This window comes from Mauremys reevesii, linkage group 2 (genome assembly GCF_016161935.1).
Source record: "Mauremys reevesii isolate NIE-2019 linkage group 2, ASM1616193v1, whole genome shotgun sequence".
Lineage (NCBI taxonomy): Eukaryota > Metazoa > Chordata > Testudines > Geoemydidae > Mauremys > Mauremys reevesii.
In genome coordinates, this window is record NC_052624.1 from 231,361,106 (window position 1) to 231,380,741 (window position 19,636).

The window sequence follows — 19,636 nt, forward strand, 5'->3', positions numbered from 1 at the left end:
TACAAATTCCTTGACTACTTTCATGCCAGCTTTCAGTCCTTCCCCAATACCAGCCTTGCTTCTCCCTGCTTGGTTAATCACCTATGCTTCTGATCATGATTCTTTTGACTCCTTTTATCTGACATCACTTCACTGTGACCTTTATTTCTCCTCCAAAATGGTTATTCAATAATACTACAGGATAACAGAGAACCTTTAAAGACAAGATACAGTTCATTTGTCTCTGATGAAAGAATGAAGATAGCAGTGCAATGTACTATTAGCTACTTGACCATATTAATAAAGAACTCCATAAAATAACAAGGTTGTGTTCACATGTTCATGGCTGTGTTAACCATGGAACAAAGAGTATGGGGAAATGTTTGTATTGTGTTCATTGTAATATCATGAAACAAGTGAAAAATTAGACTAGAAAACCTGGAATCATGGGGTGAAGTCCTGGCTTTATTCAAGTCAATGGGAGTGTTGCAATTGAGTTTAAAGGGACCAGGATTTCACATATTCATTCTAGAAAAGTAGAGAGATGCTTGCCAAAAACAAAATCAAGCAAGCAAGTTCAGATCTTGTGCAATAAGATGCCCTCATGAACCTGGCACCTATAATGACAAGGTGAGAGTTGTGAAGAATAATATATGAGCCCATATGGAGGATTAGCAACAATGTTTTTGAGTAAGACAAAAGTTTTCTCTGGTGGAATCAGCCCATTCTACTGCCAGATAATCAGTCCATTGTGTCTTCATCTTATTTTTCCTTTCCAGATCCATCTTACATGGTGCTGTATACAAATATGGAATAAGCTTTTTCATTAAACTATTTTTTTAGAAGAGGATGCTTCCAAGTAAGTACTTTGGTCAGTTATTTGTGTAATCTTCTGGTGTGTGTTACACATTTAAACTGGTAGTGAAATAGGTCAGAAGGAGGTGAATTGAAGAGGCACTGAGCTTTCTCAAACATAATAAGTTCTTGTCCTTTTATATGTCCTGGCCCCTCCCTGTATCTATCACTTTTCCATCTCTGAAATATTACTCTCATGTGATCATCTGGATCTGTGGATGAAACTGGGTTACTATAGCAAATATGGATATTTTAACTGATTAGATCCCACCGCTTCCAAGCATTTGTCCAAGGTATTATTAATATATCTAATCATATAGCCACAGAAGGGGGAGGGGGTTGTCTTCCTAATTAACACAGAGTTAGTTTCCCAGCAGTACCTCACGCCCTTTCAGAACATTGAATTAGCTGCGGGCGGGGGTTGTCTTCCTCTGCCACGCAGGGCATGGATCATTGGCTGGTTTGAACTAGAGTAAATGGTGGATTCTTTGTAATGTGAAGTCTTTAAATCATGAGTTGAGGATTTCAGTAACTCAGTCAGAGGTTATGGGTCTATTACAGGAGTGGGTGGGTGAGATTCTGTGGCCTGCAATGAGCAGGAGGTCGGACTAAATGATCATGATGGTCCCTTCTGCCCTTAAAGTCTGTGAGCCTGTGATATCTTGTTTCTAGAACAATATAACAGGGCCAGAGCAGCTTTATTAATTATTATAAGATCTGGGGGGGTATCAGAGCCACTCATCTTCCCTACATAGCCTCCAACAGTGAGAAGGGGCTCCAGACTCACCCTTCCCCCGATGCAGTTCCCTCTAGGAGGAATGGGAAAGTCAGAGAAGTGTGGAAAGGAAAGGAGGGAGTCAGTTCAATCATCTCCCCAGATCTTCCCCATTTTTGCCCAAAACATGCCCCCACAGTGCTGATTCCAGGGTGGGGAACTGGAACAGGCTTGTTCAGTGGACAGCACAGGCACACAGTGCTGAGGGGAGCTGAGAACAGGCTTGCTTGGTTCCTGGCACAGAGCTATAATGCAGAGACCAGGGTGAGAAGCCAGAAATGGGCATGTTTGCTGCATGGCACAGTACAAAACATTGAAATCTCAGTTGGGATCTGAGAACAGGCATGCTTGGAGCATGCACCAAGCACATAGTGCTGAGGTTGGGGTAAGAAGCAGAGATCGGGCATACTTGATACATGGCACAGACCCACGAGCCCTGACACCATGAGAAGGGGAGGAGCTACCCACTAAAATGAATGGAGCAGTTGGCACATCTCAGAGCTATTGTTTCAGGCTTCATTCAGATGACACTATCTCAACGAGATGAATGGCCTACTTCACACGTCTCTGAGCCTCCAGTGCTATAGATGGATGTGTAGAGCCCCTTCCCATATACTAGGCATAGATTTGGGGCAGGGACTCTGCATCTCCAGTCTCCTGCCTCTTCCTGCCTCCAGCTGGTACTTGCACTCCTCACAGCCTCACCACCTTCCCTCTTCCCCAAGCTTACAAGGGGGATGGAGTGGCAAGGAGGAGCTGTGTGTGTGTGAGAGAGACAGCGGAATAGAGGGCATCAGAATTGTGCAGTGGGGTAATTTGGGCATAATCTCTTTCCCCCAGACATCGCACACCCATGTCCCTCCAAGTCCATCTCCCTCTTCAGTAAATGTCCCCACTGATTCCATGCTAGCCCCTGTGCCACTCTTGCATCCTCTCTCCAGCTCTTCAACCTCTGGGGCCTGTGCTGCTCAATGGGGAAGGGGGCTGAAGAGGGAGAACCAGGCTGGACAGGCAGAGAGATGGGAGATGAGGAGAAAATGAAGGGACAGTGAAGGGACTAACATGCTGCCAAGGAAATCATTGCCAAGGAGCCAGAGGCAGTGGATGGGGAGAGCTAGGCTGTGGCACATGGGGGTGCTGAGAATTTATTTAAAAAAAAAACCAAAGAAATTAAATGCTCCAAAACTTCATTAACACGGAGTTAGTTTCCCAATATTACCTCATGCCCTTTCAGAACATTGACTGAGCTACACTCAAACCTCTGAAAACCAGGAGATGAAGAGTTAAGGTAACACGAACTTAATCTTCTCAAAACCAGGAAGTAAAGAATTAAAGTACACATTACCCCAGCAATGTAACCTTAACTCTGCCCTCTTCGGGAGCTGTCCCGACACACTAATAATGTACAAACTAGCACTCCACCCTCACAGCTGCTGATGAACACTCAGGGAAGAGAGCCCATGAGCACTGTTGGACACAGTCTAGCATATTCTCTTTGCTAAGGCAAAACTTGAGTGTAGCAAATGGGAGCTACTTACACCTACTTATGTTCAAACACTGAGCCCATTCCATACAATCCATCCAGACTTGCTAAATGTTACCACCCCGTCACCTGGGTGCCCCTCAGTGCCAACTGGCAGAGGGCCCTCATTGTACTGTCATGCATTTCAGGCCTGACACACTCATTACCCCCGACACACTGTCATCATAATATGTATCCAGAAGGTGTCATTTGAGGTATCAGAGGTAAATTGGTGACACACTGGTCCCAAAAATCATTGTGTGACTTATGTTCGAGTTGAGTACAAAGAATTATAGATGCGTGCTGGAAATATGTTCTTAAAATGGGTTTGGGAGGCAGGACATACGCCCAGCCTGCCCTAGACAAAAGAATGTATATCTACATGTCTGACCAGCCTGATTACTGGCAAGGGACAATGAAAGGACATTTATATAGAAGGTAAACAAAGCCATTAAGCTAATGAGCTGTAGAGAAGACAGTTTAGAGATCAAATTGGGGGACAGTTTCAAAGAAGCGCCATGACTTCTTTGCATTAGTCTTCACTGCAGAGGATTATGAGGGAGAGTCCCACATCTGAGCCATTCTTTTCAGCTGACAAATCTGAGCAACTATCCCAGAGTGAGATGGCGATAGAAGAGGTTTTGGAACAAAGTGATACATTAAACAGTCATAAGTCCCCAGGACCAGATGGTATTCACCCAAGAGTTCTGAAGGACTCAAATATGAAATTGCAGAACTACTAACTGTGGTATGTAACCTATCACTTAAATCAGCCTCTCTTACAAATGACTGGAGGATGGCTCACAGTTCTAGGTGTCATGAGCAGATATCACACACCCTTTCACCCTGGCCCAAAAGATTCCTTCTGAGACATTACCACCACTCATAATGCCCCGGAGTATCCAAATACTGCTCAGAGCCCATAGGACAAGAAGACCTTGGTGCACCACTACTGACACAGTCTATAGAACCCAGCATTAAAATGAGGCTCACATGATCCTTTGAAGTACGAATGCACCTCTCCTCATATCACAGGAACAATTATGCCACCCTTCGGCAACTAATCTCCCATCATTCAATACAACTACAATACACACAGGGAGTGTAGGTGGAATGCATGCTGATAAATGCTGGAATTCAAATCTGTGGAACACGACACAAATAATGGCACATTCTCTTAGAACTTCCTCATGTCTACCTTTTGCGGCACACACATCTCTTATTGAACCATTCCCAGTGGCTATTGCCAGAGCTGAGGGGCAGAGTTAAGGTTGTGTTGCAGTGGTGGCATGTACTTCAACTCTGTATTTCCTGGTTTTCAGAAGTTTGAGTGTTGCTGAATTCATTGTTCTGGAATGGCATGGACATCGCTGAACAACTTTAATGCTGTTTTGGGGCATTTAATTAATTTTATGGTTATTACACTCAAGTCTCCCTCTCCTCCTTCACTCTCCATCCCATTTCTGCCCATATGCCTACCTGCTTTGACTTTCAGCACTTGTCTAAACCATAACTTCCTACTGCGGACTGCTTTAGAGAATGCAATCCTCCTTTCGGGTACATCAATACAATTTCATGTCCCCAAATCATGCTCCTTATCCCAGATTTCAACTCTGCTTCCCAGACTCCTGGGATCAGACTTAACCATGAATCTATTTCTCTTCCCATATCTCCTCATCTCTAATACCTCCTTCTCATATCTTCTTAATGCCCCCTTGTTTACATGACCAGAATTCATCCTTGTCTTGACTCTACCTCTACTGAACTCCTTAGTACACATCTTAATCATTTCCTGTCTTAGTTACTGTAACAACTTCTTTTTTGGACTTCCTGATTCCCTATTCTCTACATTACAGGGAATCCCAAATGCTGCAACCAGGCAACTGTGCGACTTAGGAGTCAAGTTTCTCCCCTCATCCTTCACCATGACAGGCTTCTTATCCATTTCAGAATGCAGATCAAAATTACTCTCCTGCTTTTGGAAACTCTGTGGACTTGCTTTGCCATGCCGCTCTGACGGTACATTCAGCTACCTGCTTAACAGCTCACTCCATTAGTTTGAACTTGGTCCCTGATTCCCATTTGCATGTTAAAATCCTGTATCGTATCATTGGCATTTCTTCATGAATGCATCTTTCCATCCTCCCTTCAAGATAAGTAGCCTGAAAGAAGAGGTTCTTCCATCCTTACCTGCTTATACCATTCAGCTGCCTTTTCTCTGACCCTTCTCCCTGCTGTATGCTATTTTTCCCTTGCTGCACTCTGCTGGGCACTCAATCCAGTGCTGTAAAACACGCTCTCCCTCTCCATTCTACGTGTTGCTGGGAAGTGTTTTGTGATGCTGCATATGAAGGATGTATTAAAATCAATGGCATTATGCATGAGATTAGGGAGAACATGATGCAGAATGTTTCTTTTCAAACAGGGAGGCCAAATCACTGTTTCAGAGTAGCAGCCGTGTTAGTCTGTGTCTGCAAAAAGAACAGGGGTACTCGTGGCACCTTAGAGACTAATAAATTTATTTGAGCATAAGCTTTCATGGGCTACAGCCCACTTCATCAGCTGTATAGACTGGAACATACAGCAAGAAGATAGAGAACATGAAAAGGTGGAAGCAGCCATACCAACTGTAAGAGGCCAATCAATTGAGATGAGCTATCATCAGCAGGAGAAAAAAAACTTTTGAAGTGATAATCAAGATGATCCATAGAAGGTGTGAGGATACTTAACATGGGGAAATAGATTCAATTAGTGTAATGGCCCAACCATTCCCAGTCTCTATTCAAACCTAAGTTAATTGTATCTAATTTGCATATTAATTCAAGTTCAGCAGTCTCCCTTTGGAGTCTGTTTTTGAAGGTTTTTTGTTGTAAAATTGCCACCTTCAGGTCTGTCTGACTGAGTGGTTAGAAAGGTTGAAGTGTTCTCTCACTGGTTTTTTTAATGTTATGATTCCTGATGTCAGATTTGTGTCCATTTATTCTTTTGCGTAGAGACTGTCCAGTTTGGCCAATGTATATGGCAGAGGGCATTGTGGTTTGCTTACAGTGCAGCTTGTAATTAGTGCCATTCGTGTAAGATGGCACTTTATAATGGACATCACCAGGTAGGTGAGCTGAAGCAGGAAATTCTTTGCTTACTAAGCTTTCTGGTCCTACAGTAGTCTCAATCTATTCCACTGTTGAATAAGCGCATTTCAGATGTTCTCAGGAGAAAGCATTTTATTGTTCTGCTGATTTAATTCATATGATCAGAGTCCTTTATCAGTCTGAACTTCCCAGCAACTCTCTGCTTCACCTCCTGGTTCTCCTGGGCGCATGCCCTAGGTGGCCAGGTCTCTGCTACAGACTTCACTCTAAATCGGCATAAGCATCACATCTGTACTCTGATTCTTCCAGAACTTTTCCCACACTGGGGAGAGATGTCCTAAGTGGTCCCACAACTGCTAGATCACACTAGAGCACCTTCCCTGCTTCTAAACTTTGCAAGCCAATTCCTAGGGCTAACTAATGATAATGAGCCCTTCTGTATCACTTTGAGGGGCTAAATTGTGGCCTAAAACTACAGCTCACACTGGGGCACATGGAGGTGCACCACCCCTGCAAGAACTGTCAGCTGCATTGTGCCTGCCAGGCAAAACAGCTGCTGTGCCACCACCAGTGCATCAGTGCACACAGTCTCTGTGGAGGAAGGGAGTGTCAGGGCCCTACCATCTCCCAAATTCACCAGGAATTACACCGGGCTCTGCCAGCAGAACTGCGTACAGCTCAGGTGTTTCTGCCATTGACCTCCATAGGTTTTCTATCAGATGTGGGCAGCTCTTACTCCTATCAGGGGTCCAAAGGAGCTCCCCTGGCAGGAGGTTAACTGGTGCACTACTAAATCAGCAGGCTCCCCAGATGCCCTAGCCACACAACCTTTCCTGACACCTCCAATCAGTATTGGCCCCTTTTCCTTAGAACTGAAATTGCTATTTTTTGTTTTGGTTTGGTTTGGGTTTTTTTTTTTTGCCACCGCATGTTGGGGCCCTGGCAGGTGCCACCACCAAAAAACAACCTCCAAGGATTATTGGCCCATTGGCATCGCTGGATCTTAATACTTGCTTAAATACAGATCTGTGTGTAAGGTGCCCAAGTAAACAACACACATTTGACAATTTTTACTAGCCAGGCTTCCAAAAATAGTACAAAACAATTTAAATAATGATTTACTTGTAAGTGTGTGTATGTGTAAAATGACTGTATACATTATATATCATGTTTGCCTTCTCAAACTGTTTTTAAATGTCATAAAAGCGTTTATCCCCCCCAAAATTACTACTTTTCTTGGTGCCCTGATGCACATTGGCTTGGGATTCTGGAGCTAACTGTGGGATTTGGGACCGCCCTGGATTTCCAAGCTGTGTTGTCACCCTGATTTGTGGAAGAGCTGTGGCTATAAATTTAATCTGGCTGTGAACCTGCTATGTCTAGGTCACAGTAAATAAAATAAAATTAAACCACTTGGAGATTTGGGAAGTTGCTAACAACACCAGTCAAACGGTCCTCTCTGCCAGCCAATCCTCAGAATGGCTTTGAGGTTAGCCTTGGATGTGTGTACGGGAGGGATGGATATGGTTATCCATACTTTCAACCATGATGACAGCTTCTAAGTGAGTACAAGAGGCAAGAACATAAAAGAATGAAAATGAAACATTTCAAATTAAAAGTTAAAACTGATTAAGAGCCCCCCTGCTGAAAGCCCTGCGTGCAAACTTCTCTGAAGTCTGCACACAAAAGGTTTACAGAATCAGGGCGTAAAACTTCAGATGGTGATTGCTTCTGTTCTGAAGTAACTGTGTTGCTTCCCTTGCTTCACTTAAAAGAATATTCTAAAGATCAAAACTTCTTAAGAAATATTAGAGAGACAAGGCGGGTGAGGGAATGCCTTTTATTGGACCAGCTTCTACTGCTGAGAGAGACACGCTTTTGAGCCATACAGAGCTCTTCTTCATAGCTTCACGTGGCTCGAAAGTGTGTCTCACTCACCAACAGAAGTTGGTCCAATAAAAGATATTACCTCACCCACCTTGTCTCTCTAATATCCTGGGACCAACACAACTATAACTACACTGCATTCAGAAATATTGTCATTCACTGCCATCTAGTGTTAATCTGAGAGAGACTGCCAAAACCAGCAAATGACTGTCCTCCACTTTTCACAGGCCTAGTGGTTTTTCATTTGCAGACCCCTAAAATATTTTGAATGGAGGTTTGCACCCCTTTGGAAATTCAACCTGTGGTCCGAAGACCCTTACCATAGAAGTCTTAGATTGAAAACTGACTGAACAGAATGTAGTATGTGCTCAGCCTGGCTTTGGACACAGTCTGAGAAAGGGCATTAAACTGTGGGCTTCTATGGTACTGACAACACTTCCAGCTCTTGACGTGTGTGTGGGGGTATTTGCATACTTTTGATGGATCAGAAAATGGAAAGCCTTTTCTGGGATCTGAAACTTTATTTTCATGATCACCTTCTGTGGACCCCGAGGGGTCTGCAGACCACAAGCTGAAAACCACTGGCTTAGGCCAACGTTTTCATATGTGGTGGGCTGAAGTTAGATACTTAACTTCATAGTTTTTAAAAAGTGGCTTGATTTTCATAGGTACCGAGCATCCCCATATTTCACTGACATCAGTGGGAACTACAGATGCTCAGCAAGTCAGTCAGACCACATGGCAGGACTACCCTGGAGCCCCACATCCTGCAAGTCCAGAGTCCCTGGCCCTGGGGCAGGGCTCTGGAGCCACGGACTCTGGATGCCCATCCGAGGACTTCTTGGCGTCATAGCTGGGAGGAGAGACTTGATTGGAGCTGGATCTATCAGGGCTTCCAGGACTTGCAGGCTCTTGGCTCTGACTAGCTCTATTTTAAAGTAATAGCTCTGTTTAGTCAGTGGAAGCTGCATGTACTTGGGACCTTTGAAAACCAGACCACTTATTTTGATGGCTAAATATGAATTAAGATGCCTGATTTTACCCTAGTTTCAAAATCTCACCCACGGCTGCCAGAGTTTGTCTGTGGGGTGTCACTCTAGGATTTGGGGGGGAGGGATAGCTCAGTGGTTTGAGCATTAGCCTGCTAAACCCAGGGTTGTGAGTTCAATCCTTGAGGGGTCCACCTAGGGATCTAGGGCAAAAATTGGTCCTGCTAGTGAAGGTAGGGGGCTGGACTCAATGACCTTTCAAGGTCCCTTCCAGTTCTAGGAGATTGGTATATCTCAAATTATTTTAATTAAGGATTGAAGAGCCACCCGATGAGCAATCTCAGAAGAGATTCCTAGACATCTTTACAGAAGCAGCTCTTAGGAGAATGGTCACCACTTGAACTTGAAAGCAGGAGGAAAAGGGGAGGGGCAAAGCTGGGAAATGTCCTCCATCTTCAAAATAAGAGATCAATAGAAGCTGTGTCTACTTGCTCCTGTGGCTGGATTCAGGCCACAGAACTCAAGAGGCAGCAATGGCTCAGTAAGAGTCGCCACTGAAGGGCAGAGGCACATGGCCCTCCCGAGCCTTCATGTTCTCCCATAGGAATCCAGGAATCTTCAGCAATCCAGCATCTGACTGCACTTCACCTTTGGTAGTCCCAGCAGAATAGCTGTGAGAACAGAGAGAACCTGTTTCTTTCCCTGTTCTCACTCAGCAGCAGCATCAGTGAGTATGAAGTTGAGCAGATACTAACTAGCTCCAGCTCTGGACTATAGCCAGTTTTGAGTTCGAGATGTTGAGTGAGGGGATATCCTCACTGAAATCATAGTGTGATGTTATCTATGCTACCTCACTCTAGGCAGTTTTAAAGCACAAATGCCATTAACTTGCATTGAGATGCCCTGCCTTTTGTGTGGATTAGTGAGGTTCTACATTGTATGACATCATTCCCAGAACTTAGTTTACCATTACCTGAATAATAAGGTATTCTTTAGAGAATGAGTAAAATGATGTGCAAAGGCTAAAAGTAAAATATGTCTGAACACAAAGGCAGAGCACTGATGGTGACCACCAAATACAGATATAAGCAGTTTATTGTTACCATTTCTGAAACTGAAAATACAGTACAGCATTTCAACAGTAGAGTGTAATTAATGTTTATAGCATACCTACATGTATATTACTGTATTCCACATAATGCATTTTATATTCTGTAAATAAATAACAGGACCCAAGATGAGTTCTTATGGTAGAACCAAGAGTAAAGGTATGTCTACTATGCAGCTGGGACCATGCTTCGCAGCCCAGGTAAACACATACAGGCTAGCTCTGCGAGGCTTTGGCTAGGTACCCAGTGAGTTGGGCAGGTTTGGACTTGGTTGGCTATCCTGAACCACCACCCATGGTGCCACGGCCATACTGCTATTTCTAGCACACCAGCTGGAGCAGCAGTAGTGTGTGTCTGTTCACCTGTGCTGGAAAGCACCATGCCAGTTTCAGTGTAGACAAACCTTAAACGTACTATGTACAAGGGACAATAGTTCAAAGTGACTGACAGAATTAAATTCTGCATTCTGCTGTTTGTATTTTAGGATGTACTTATCTGATGGCAGAATCTGGCCTTTCAGTTGCACAACAGGTTCACAATCTTATATTTATTTTGTACCTTTCAGGGCCTGATCCTGCAGTCCTTACTCAGTCAAAACTCCCAATGAAATCAGTCTGGCTCAGCTTCTTGTTTTACATTAAATGATTTTTTACATAAAGTGGTTCCTTTACTCATCTGTCCCACAAAGTCAGGTTACTATAGGAATTAGTATACTCCGAATGCATCAAAAAAGATGTTCATAACAGCAAAACAGGTCAGTAAATACAAAGCTAAGAGGTTTATTGTATTTCTTGTAAACCCTAATTAGGAACCTGTTCTATACTTGTGTACATGATGTGAGTACCATTAACATTACACTTGGGCATAGGAAAGGAGAGTGTAAAGTGAAGCAATTTTACAGGTGATATATGATGTGATATTCATGTTCAGAAAGAGTTGTTGTTTTCAGCTGTGCTAGAGCTAGGGACATTTTGATTTTACAGCTTTTAACACAGTATCCCATTTACTGTTCATGTGTTCTAACTGCTGTTTCCTAAACCTATGCTGAAATAAATCATTACTGTCTTCATCATCAGCCTCTGATATTATCTCCATTTTTTGTATGATCAGTTTAATGAGCTCATGCTGTTTTTCCAAGAGCGTTGACATATCCTTAAGCCTAAAACAAAAGAAGTATATACACAGAGTAAATTTTATAATGTAGTTTTACAGCAGATTTCATAGAATCATAAACATTAAAGATACAAAAGACCTATTAGATCATCAAGTTCACTCCTCTGCCAAGAAAAAAAAAAGTTCCCTAGAGTATATTTAATATCTCATGCCATGGTGCTTCCCCCATTTCAGGAATATTGAGTTGGAAAATGAGCTGCATGGTCCTTGAGAAAAGTGATATATAACTACATTTTAAATATAAGAGCAGAGGTCTGTCCCATCCTGAAGTAGAATTATCACTTGCAGGGCATGATCCTGCAAAGACCTTTCTATCCACAATAGTTACTCATTTGTGTAGTCCCACTGAGGTAAAAAGGGCCAGATTTTAATAGGTATTTAGATGCCTAAAGAGGCAGATTGGTGTCTAGAGGATTTTCAAAAGTGCTTTGGCACCTGCCTAACTAAATCTAGCCCAAAGGAATTACTGAGGATTTAGTATTAGCCCTATAGAATGCAATTTGACATGTACGTGCTTTTGTTATATTTAACAAAAGCAATTAATTACAAAAATGGAATCCATCTCCAGAAACTGTCTCCCATGGGTTACTGAATGAGTGTTTTGAAAACTCCAGTGGTGGTCCAGTGGTAGAACAGTGATACTCAGACTGAGGCTCGGGAACTGCAAGGGGCTCTTTAATGTGTCTCCTGTGGCTCTTTGCGGCACATGATATTAAAATACTGTGAGATTTAATTATTAACCAATTTGGATCCTTTTACTAAATACCAATTGTAGAATACTTGGTCAGTCATTTTGCTGTGAGAATTTATTATATATATACAAACACACACACACACACACACACACACACACACAGAGCAAAATGACTGACCAAGTATATAGTAATTGACACAATGAATTCACACTACTGTGGCTCTTTTGGGTAATGTTGATCACTAATTTGGCTCCTGAACCACTGAGATCTATCACTGGCCTAGAACATGGAAGACCTGCGATCAAGTCCCTGCTCTGTCACAGATGTCCTGTGTGATCTTTGGCAAGTCATTTAGGCCCACATTTTTTTTAAATGAGATTTAGGCTCCTAAATCAGTTAGGGGTTACAATGCTGAATGCAGCAACGCCTAAATATCTTTTAAAGTCTTGACCTTAGTGTCTCTATGCCGTAGTTCTCCATCTGTAAAATGAAGACAATAAGACTTCACTAGCTCACCAGGCTGTTGTGCATCCAATACATTACATATTGTGAAATATTCAGATATTACATGATGAGGGCCATCTGAGTACCTTAGATAGTGTTGTACTCATAAAGTGAAATTAAATCTAAGTGCTATGACACTGGCATTAACTGAAAATATATTCACAATGCTGATTCTACTTATTAGTGCAGAAATAAAATAAAAATAAAATACCTGTATTTCTGCTTCAAAATTTCTAGTTCTAAAGTTGTGTCAGCACTCTGAGCATCTGTGACAGAGTCTTCATAACCAAAGCAATAGTTGAACACGCTCTAAACAATAAATTGTTTAGACATTACAATTCAGACATTACAGTGATGCACAAAACCCTAGGGAGATAAATGCAGCAATTTCTCCTCCCCAGAGTGAAAGTTGCAGCTTCTATCATAAAGTTATATTTTAGCACCCTTATAACTTTGGCTTAGAAAATGTATTTGGCCTAAAAGCAGCTAGGTTCTCTTTGCCAGCAAAATAACATGTTCCCTCAAAGTCTGGAGATAAATATTCTGTCCTGCAGGTCATTAAACTATTACCCTTGTTTGAATTATATTAGTTTATCTCATATTTCGTCTTTCTCTGCCAAGCTTCCCACATGGTTACACTTCCTTGAAAACTCATGACCAACTATAGTTGCTTAATCACAACTTAGTTTCTTCAAAGTTATGTTATTTTTGTTGTGCATAGTTTGAGGCCTAACCCTGTGCCCAGTGATGTCAATGGAAGATTTTGACATTAACTTTAATGAGGACAACATTGTATCCTCTGGTCCCAATCCTGCACACAGCAAAAATAATAACATTCCTATTGACTTCAGTCCATGAAAAACAGAGCCCCAAGTGTGTGTCAGCATTTTACTCTAGGATACATCAACTTACCATAAATCCACAGTATCTTGGCCTATTGGGATACACAGTGATTGATTCCTGGTCCACCCGACTTAGGAACCAATATGGCAGCTTCTTCTCTAAATTTGTGTGAAGATTAACCTAAACATATTTTTGCATTTAGAATAGTAATTAACATAATATAATACAATTCTCTTTAGATCAAAATGCATGATTCAGATGATGTAAATGTCCTACTCATTTTGGTAATAGGTTTTTAAAAAAATTGCTTCATTGTTTTGAAATGTAGACCTTCATCCAATGTATAATATGTCAAGCTGGTTGTTATGGCCAAAAAGAGGAAAAGTCATGTGTTAGTCATAGCAAAATAATGCAAATGTAAGATATTTATAGAGAAAGAACACAAAAAGTCTCTGGAGACACTTGTTTAGTGGACACTGGGTAGGCGGGGAAACATCTGGAGTCCCGCATAGTTTGTAAATCTCAGTCTCAGAGCTCAGGAAGGATGGCTTTGTGCTTAAGGCCGTGGATGCAGACTTAAGCACAAAGCCTGTATGCAGACCTGTATCCCCTGCTCTACCACAGACATAATGTGTGACCCTGGCAAGTCACTTACTGTCTCTGTGCCTCAGCTTTCCAAAAGCAGAATAGGAATACTAGTAATTCCCTGCTTTTTAATGATGTATTGTAAGAGTAAATACCTCAATAATTATGAGGCTCTCAGATACTCTGCTGATGAGGGCTATGTAAGCAGCTAAGATAGAAAGACTGTTATTGAGGGTTTCAGTAGGATTCAGGGAGGATCATGCAGTTGTCAGAAGGTTAGATCAGAGAGGATTTCCATCACTTGAAGAGGTTGGGTTTGCAGGACTAGTAATAGGATTAGTAATAATAGGTATTAGGAGAGATTGTGCAATAGGATGGTGGTTGGGTACTTGACATGGTGGTAGGATCTGAGACCATTCATCAGTCGGAGTGGGTATTATGATGTCCTGACATGCAGGGGGCATGGGTCTATGGTAGGGCCACTGTAGGGTAGCCTAAGCTGCCTTGTGTAAAACTGGTACCAGTAGGAATTCTCCCCTGGCTTAATTCAGGGCTCCACTGGGACTTTTTACACTGTTGCTATTGTGTGATGAATCCCTCTGTGATGGGGTGTACAAACTCCATCCTGTGCCCGCAAGAGTTAACAGACAATACTGGACCCAGGTAGTCTGCCTGCAGAGCATGCTCCAGCTTGAGAGGAAGCTTAAAAAGGGAGCCACTCAGCTCAGAAGGGAAGAGGCTGGGGAGAAGACAGACTTATCCTTAGGGCTCCTGAACAAGGACACTGAAGAAGCCTCACTGTGGGGAAGAGGACTACCTGCTGAGGCCAGCTAGGGCTGAAGATTTAGTTGTCTTTTCTTTTGCTATCTTATATTTAACTTGGAGACTTTGGGGGAGATGGATGGCAGGAAGTGACCCTGGGAGGCAAGCTCTGGGGCACTCCAAATTGTCCAACATTTTATAGGGCCCTGGCTCAGAGCCTGGTGGAGTGGGAGGGCCCAGGATCCCCTGCCAACTGCTCTTGTTGCAGAAGGGACAATAACCTCACCCCCCCCACCCCCCCCAAGTAAGGAGAGACTAAAGATGTTGAAAATCCTGAGGTGAGGATAAGCCACATACAAGAGTTAGGAACTGGATGGAAAGTCCTTGCTGCTGGGAGGTGAGAGACTGGAAACTGGGTCCTGGCCCTTTGAGGACTCTACTGCACCCTCCCATCCATTTAAACTATTAAGGAAATACTGAACATGTATACTTATTTCTTTAAACATGAAATACTATATCAGCTCATTTCAGTTATTCATAGCATTGGTATTTCATGTTTTTATCAAACATGGCAAAGGTCACATAGGTCATTTGAAGTTTCAAAATACAGATATTTGAGTTTTCTGATAACCAACTGTGCTCTACACATCACTGGGTGACTTCTAGTGACCACACCTGGGGAATAGCATTCGACCCATCTGACACCCCATCCTTCAGTTTCTCATCCATGGTCTCGCTCTCTTTGGAGTCAGATTACTCCTTATCGTCTCTTTCCTGATTCTGGATTTGCCATTGGAACTTACTCGACTCCCGTGGCTACTTCACCCCTCCTGGTCTCTTACCAGACTCCTTACTCCAGTACAGGGTGCCAGGGCTTGCTCTCCCAGTGCACTTCCTCTTTGTTCCTGGAGGCCTGCCAGGGAGCAACTGCAGACTCCTTCCCCTGCAGCCCTCTTCTGCTTTCAGCCTCTTGGTTTTATAGTGCTAGCCCTGCCCTTCCCCATCTGGGCTTCACCCTCAATAAACCTTGGCCCTCCTTTTTTCAGGTGATGCAAAGTGAACTAATTGGCCTCTTAGACCCTTGTTATCCTTATCAGAGCTGGTGTAGGGTGTACACCACATCACACCAACCAATAACTAAATAAGTGCAAAACATGCATTTCTTCAAGAATTGCCTGTGTATTCCATCCCAAACCCCTGCTTTCAGTCATTTGTATCTCTAGCAAAAGAAATTCCTTTTGGGATGAAATTTCTCATGCCGTAAGCTAAAAGCAAACTTTTAAAATAAGTTTGAACATAATCAGTTCAGCTAATTGTGAGTTTTGTGAGCATCAAAAGAAAAGGTTACTCACCAGTTCTTTGAATGTATTGCCTCTGCACACTTCTGGATATATGCTGCAGCACTGTGAAGCTCTGGGACCTTTCTAGAAAGCAGTGCAAACCAGGGCCTCATGTGCACCCCCTCTTGACACTGAGTTCCTGAATATTCAAAGCTGAAACTACAAAACACTCCCAACCACCTGGGTTCCTTCCACCAAACTTTGGAGCCCTAGAGAAGTAGAACTCCAAGGTAGTGTGAGGCTGCAGAAGCAATACATTCTAAGAACTACAATTAATGATAAGAAACCTTTATTTCTTATTTGACAATTGCATATTCTTCATGTTTCCACTTGTGGAAGTCTAGTGATCATACAATCTACAGGCAGGTGGGCTGAGTTCTAAATAAATGTGTGTACAGAGCTCCAAGCAGCAGACCTGCAGATTTCTTAAGTGAAAACATTACGAAGTCATGTCACCTAAACTGCCTTACTCCAGTAAGCAAGCCCCAAGTCCTAGATTTTTAAAGGATTTTAGGCACCTAAAGATACAGATAGGTGCATAGTGAGGTTTCCAGAAGTGCATGAATGAGTTAGGTGCTCATGTACTTTTGAAAACCCCACCAGCTGCATCTTTAGACACCTAAATATCTTTGAATTAAGTCCCTTAATTACTGTCATTGGCTACCATATAATGTGTCTCAATACATAGCCTCTGCCCAACTGAGTGAGCCTCTGATATGTTGCAGGGGATCTGGGGTCCTTCACATTTTCATGAATCTTGATTATTTTTAGGCTAAATAGATTCTTCCCTTCAAAGGGAAAACAATAAATCCCCCAAATTACACCACTGCGTTTGGCTTTTATGCTCACATAACTAAAATTGGCTGAACTGACTGTTCAAACTTTAACAATTTATTTTTAGCTAAAAGCAGGAAAAATTTCATCCTATAAGGAATTTTTGGATAGTTACACAAATGACCAAAAGCTGGGATTTAGGATGGAATGCACTCGTCAACCTACCTAGCTTACAGAGATGTTTGAATATAATTTTACCATAGTGATAAAAAGGATACTAAAAACTACACTAGAGACCAATAATATTAATGCTAAATAAACCAGTTCTTTCAAGGTGATATTTAAGCACTTATATCTGCTACTTGCACCCTACAAACCGAACACACACTACGCACCTGCATTGCAATCCTTTTCAGTGCAGCATATTTTTGCACCTCAGCAATGTCTCCAACAGCCAAACCAATCTAAAAATACAACATAGAATCAAACAAGTATTTTTAATTACCTGATTTTTTACATAGGGTGGTTTAAATTATGTTCCTCACTGGTATTATGATCTGAAAAGCCTTTTGCTAAATCATATTGTATCAGCAGAACACTTCCCCACTAAACACAGAAGATTTGTCCATACTTAAAATCCATAATCAAGAAAGTTAATTGTTTGTTTAATGCCATTTGCATTTTCTTAGCAAATTATATTTGGTTATCACTGATGCTCTTTTTATCTACTTCTAAGAACCGTTCAAAAATTAATACACATTCTTTAAGGCCCTTTATTGCTTTCATTGACTTCAGTTGAAGCAGGATCAGGCCAACATCCTGTAAAATAAAAATCTTTGTATCATTTCCTATCAAACATGTTGTTTAATGGGGCATAGGCAAAATTGATACATTAAATATTTTCTCTCGCACACTCTCTTTGCTACAGTTCCAGTTTGCTGATTCTTTTTATTTACATCAGTCCTACCATTTAGTGTTCAACAATACTTCCAGTGGGATAAATGGTTCATTTAATAAAACCCGCTGAGATTTGCTTAAGCAATTTGTTTAAATATGACTCTAAGAACATCAAGCTATAAATTACTACAGTTAGGACTAGATATTGGCTTTTATGCCCAGGATGGGGTCACTGTGAAGCCACATTAGTTCAGGAGGAGCACTGGAGAAACTATGCCTCAGACAGGCACAGTCTCTGCTGGGGCTTGTCCATGGACATGGGTCGGGGACACAAACTGGCTGGTACAAGACTGCTCTCCGAGGTGTGCCACCCTTGCTCTGTCAGCTGGTGTGGGGCCATGATCTTGCTTCCTTCCTTGTGCATTTTTGGGTTCATTGCTTCCTAAGGGAGGGGGAGAAACCAGTAATCTCTCGACTCCATGGAGCATAGGTGCTAGTAGTGAGGGAGGGCAACATAAGGGGCTGCCTTCTTGCATGGCCACCTTATACTTTGCAGTTGCACAAGAGCCATCACAATCTGGCTCTAAATACATAAATACTCAAACTTGTTCTGTAGCAATGACAGAAAAACACTTGTTTTAGGTAGTAAAATGATGGAAGATTGGAGAAAAGAGAACCAGAGAAAGGCAAAAGGAAACATCTCAATGTGTTCTTAAAAAAAAAAAAACCCAAAGTCATGTTGCTAACTAATGAACAAAGTTTGCTGCATATCAGCGTGCACATACACAAATGATCCTATCCAGTAATGATTGTATAAACAGCAGTGTTCCCAAATCTCCATATTTTACTATATGAAATACTTACCAGCAAGTTCATAAGAAGAATTGGAATAAGCAAGGTGAAGACAATGAGAATTGCATAACTCAGGAACGGATAGGGCAAATTATCACTTAGCAGTGGATCAAGGAAAGCCTCATGATAATTAATATCTCCCAGCATCATAGCAAACGTCTGCATTACAGAAAGGAGCGGAGTCTTGTAATGTTGCTGAAAAAAGAAATAATGCAGGCAATGTAAACGGGAACATTTTTAAAATCTGTAATGTCACCTCTATTTTTTTTTCAGATTCTTCAATTCATGAATATTGGTTTTGGTGTATTTAAAACTTGCACGTAGCTCTGTAAAATTTACAAACACAAGATAGAGTGGGCCAGCTCTTCTGCTGGTGTAAACTGATGCAACCCCATTGACTATTCAGCCTTGCAAAAACTATTATCCTAAATACCATAACGAAAGATTCAAACTCGAGTGATGCACTTCTGGAGTGGATTAACTTCTGGCTAGAGAGAAATGAGGGGACACAGAATCAGGATATTCTCTCCTATTCTATTTTTATTTACAATGTTCATGTAGGGACAAATTGGGCTCCCATCTGTGCTAGTGTAAAAGGACTTCTGAGTTTCTCTGCTGCACAGGGCACTATGTTCAAATACCTTACAAAAATCTAAGTAAATTATATCAACACATACCCCTTTATCAACCAAACATAATCTCATATAAAAATGATTCCAAGTTCATTTAACAAGACCTATAGTATTTTCCACACAACCTTGTTGACTGGTATTAATCATGTTACTATTCTTCAGTTCTTAATTGACTGAGTCAAGTGTCAGCTTTTCCATTATTTTACCTGATATCAGTGTCAAGGTACAATTATCTAGGTACAATAACTTAGGTTATCTAGGTTTTTTTCCTCTTTTTTAATACTGGCACTCTGTTAGTACTCTTCCCCAGCATTCCAAGATTTATTAAAAAATGAACATCAACGGTCTAGAGAACTTCTTGTCCATTTTTTTTT

The 19,636-nt window shown here is 41.8% G+C and overlaps 1 protein-coding gene across 1 annotated transcript in view; it reads right to left on the bottom strand.

The window, feature by feature from the left end:
* Nucleotides 1-10,327: 10,327 nt before the first annotated feature.
* The window catches only part of TRPA1 (transient receptor potential cation channel subfamily A member 1), a 71,220-nt gene continuing 61,911 nt past the window's right edge, over nt 10,328-19,636 (bottom strand). The window contains exons 24-28 of the mRNA XM_039527878.1: nt 18,643-18,825; nt 17,277-17,345; nt 13,490-13,600; nt 12,789-12,886; nt 10,328-11,364 (exon numbers count right to left, since the gene is read on the bottom strand). Coding sequence (XP_039383812.1) covers nt 11,166-11,364; nt 12,789-12,886; nt 13,490-13,600; nt 17,277-17,345; nt 18,643-18,825 — 660 coding nt within the window. The 3' untranslated portion in view covers nt 10,328-11,165. The remainder of the gene's footprint in view (nt 11,365-12,788; nt 12,887-13,489; nt 13,601-17,276; nt 17,346-18,642; nt 18,826-19,636) is intronic.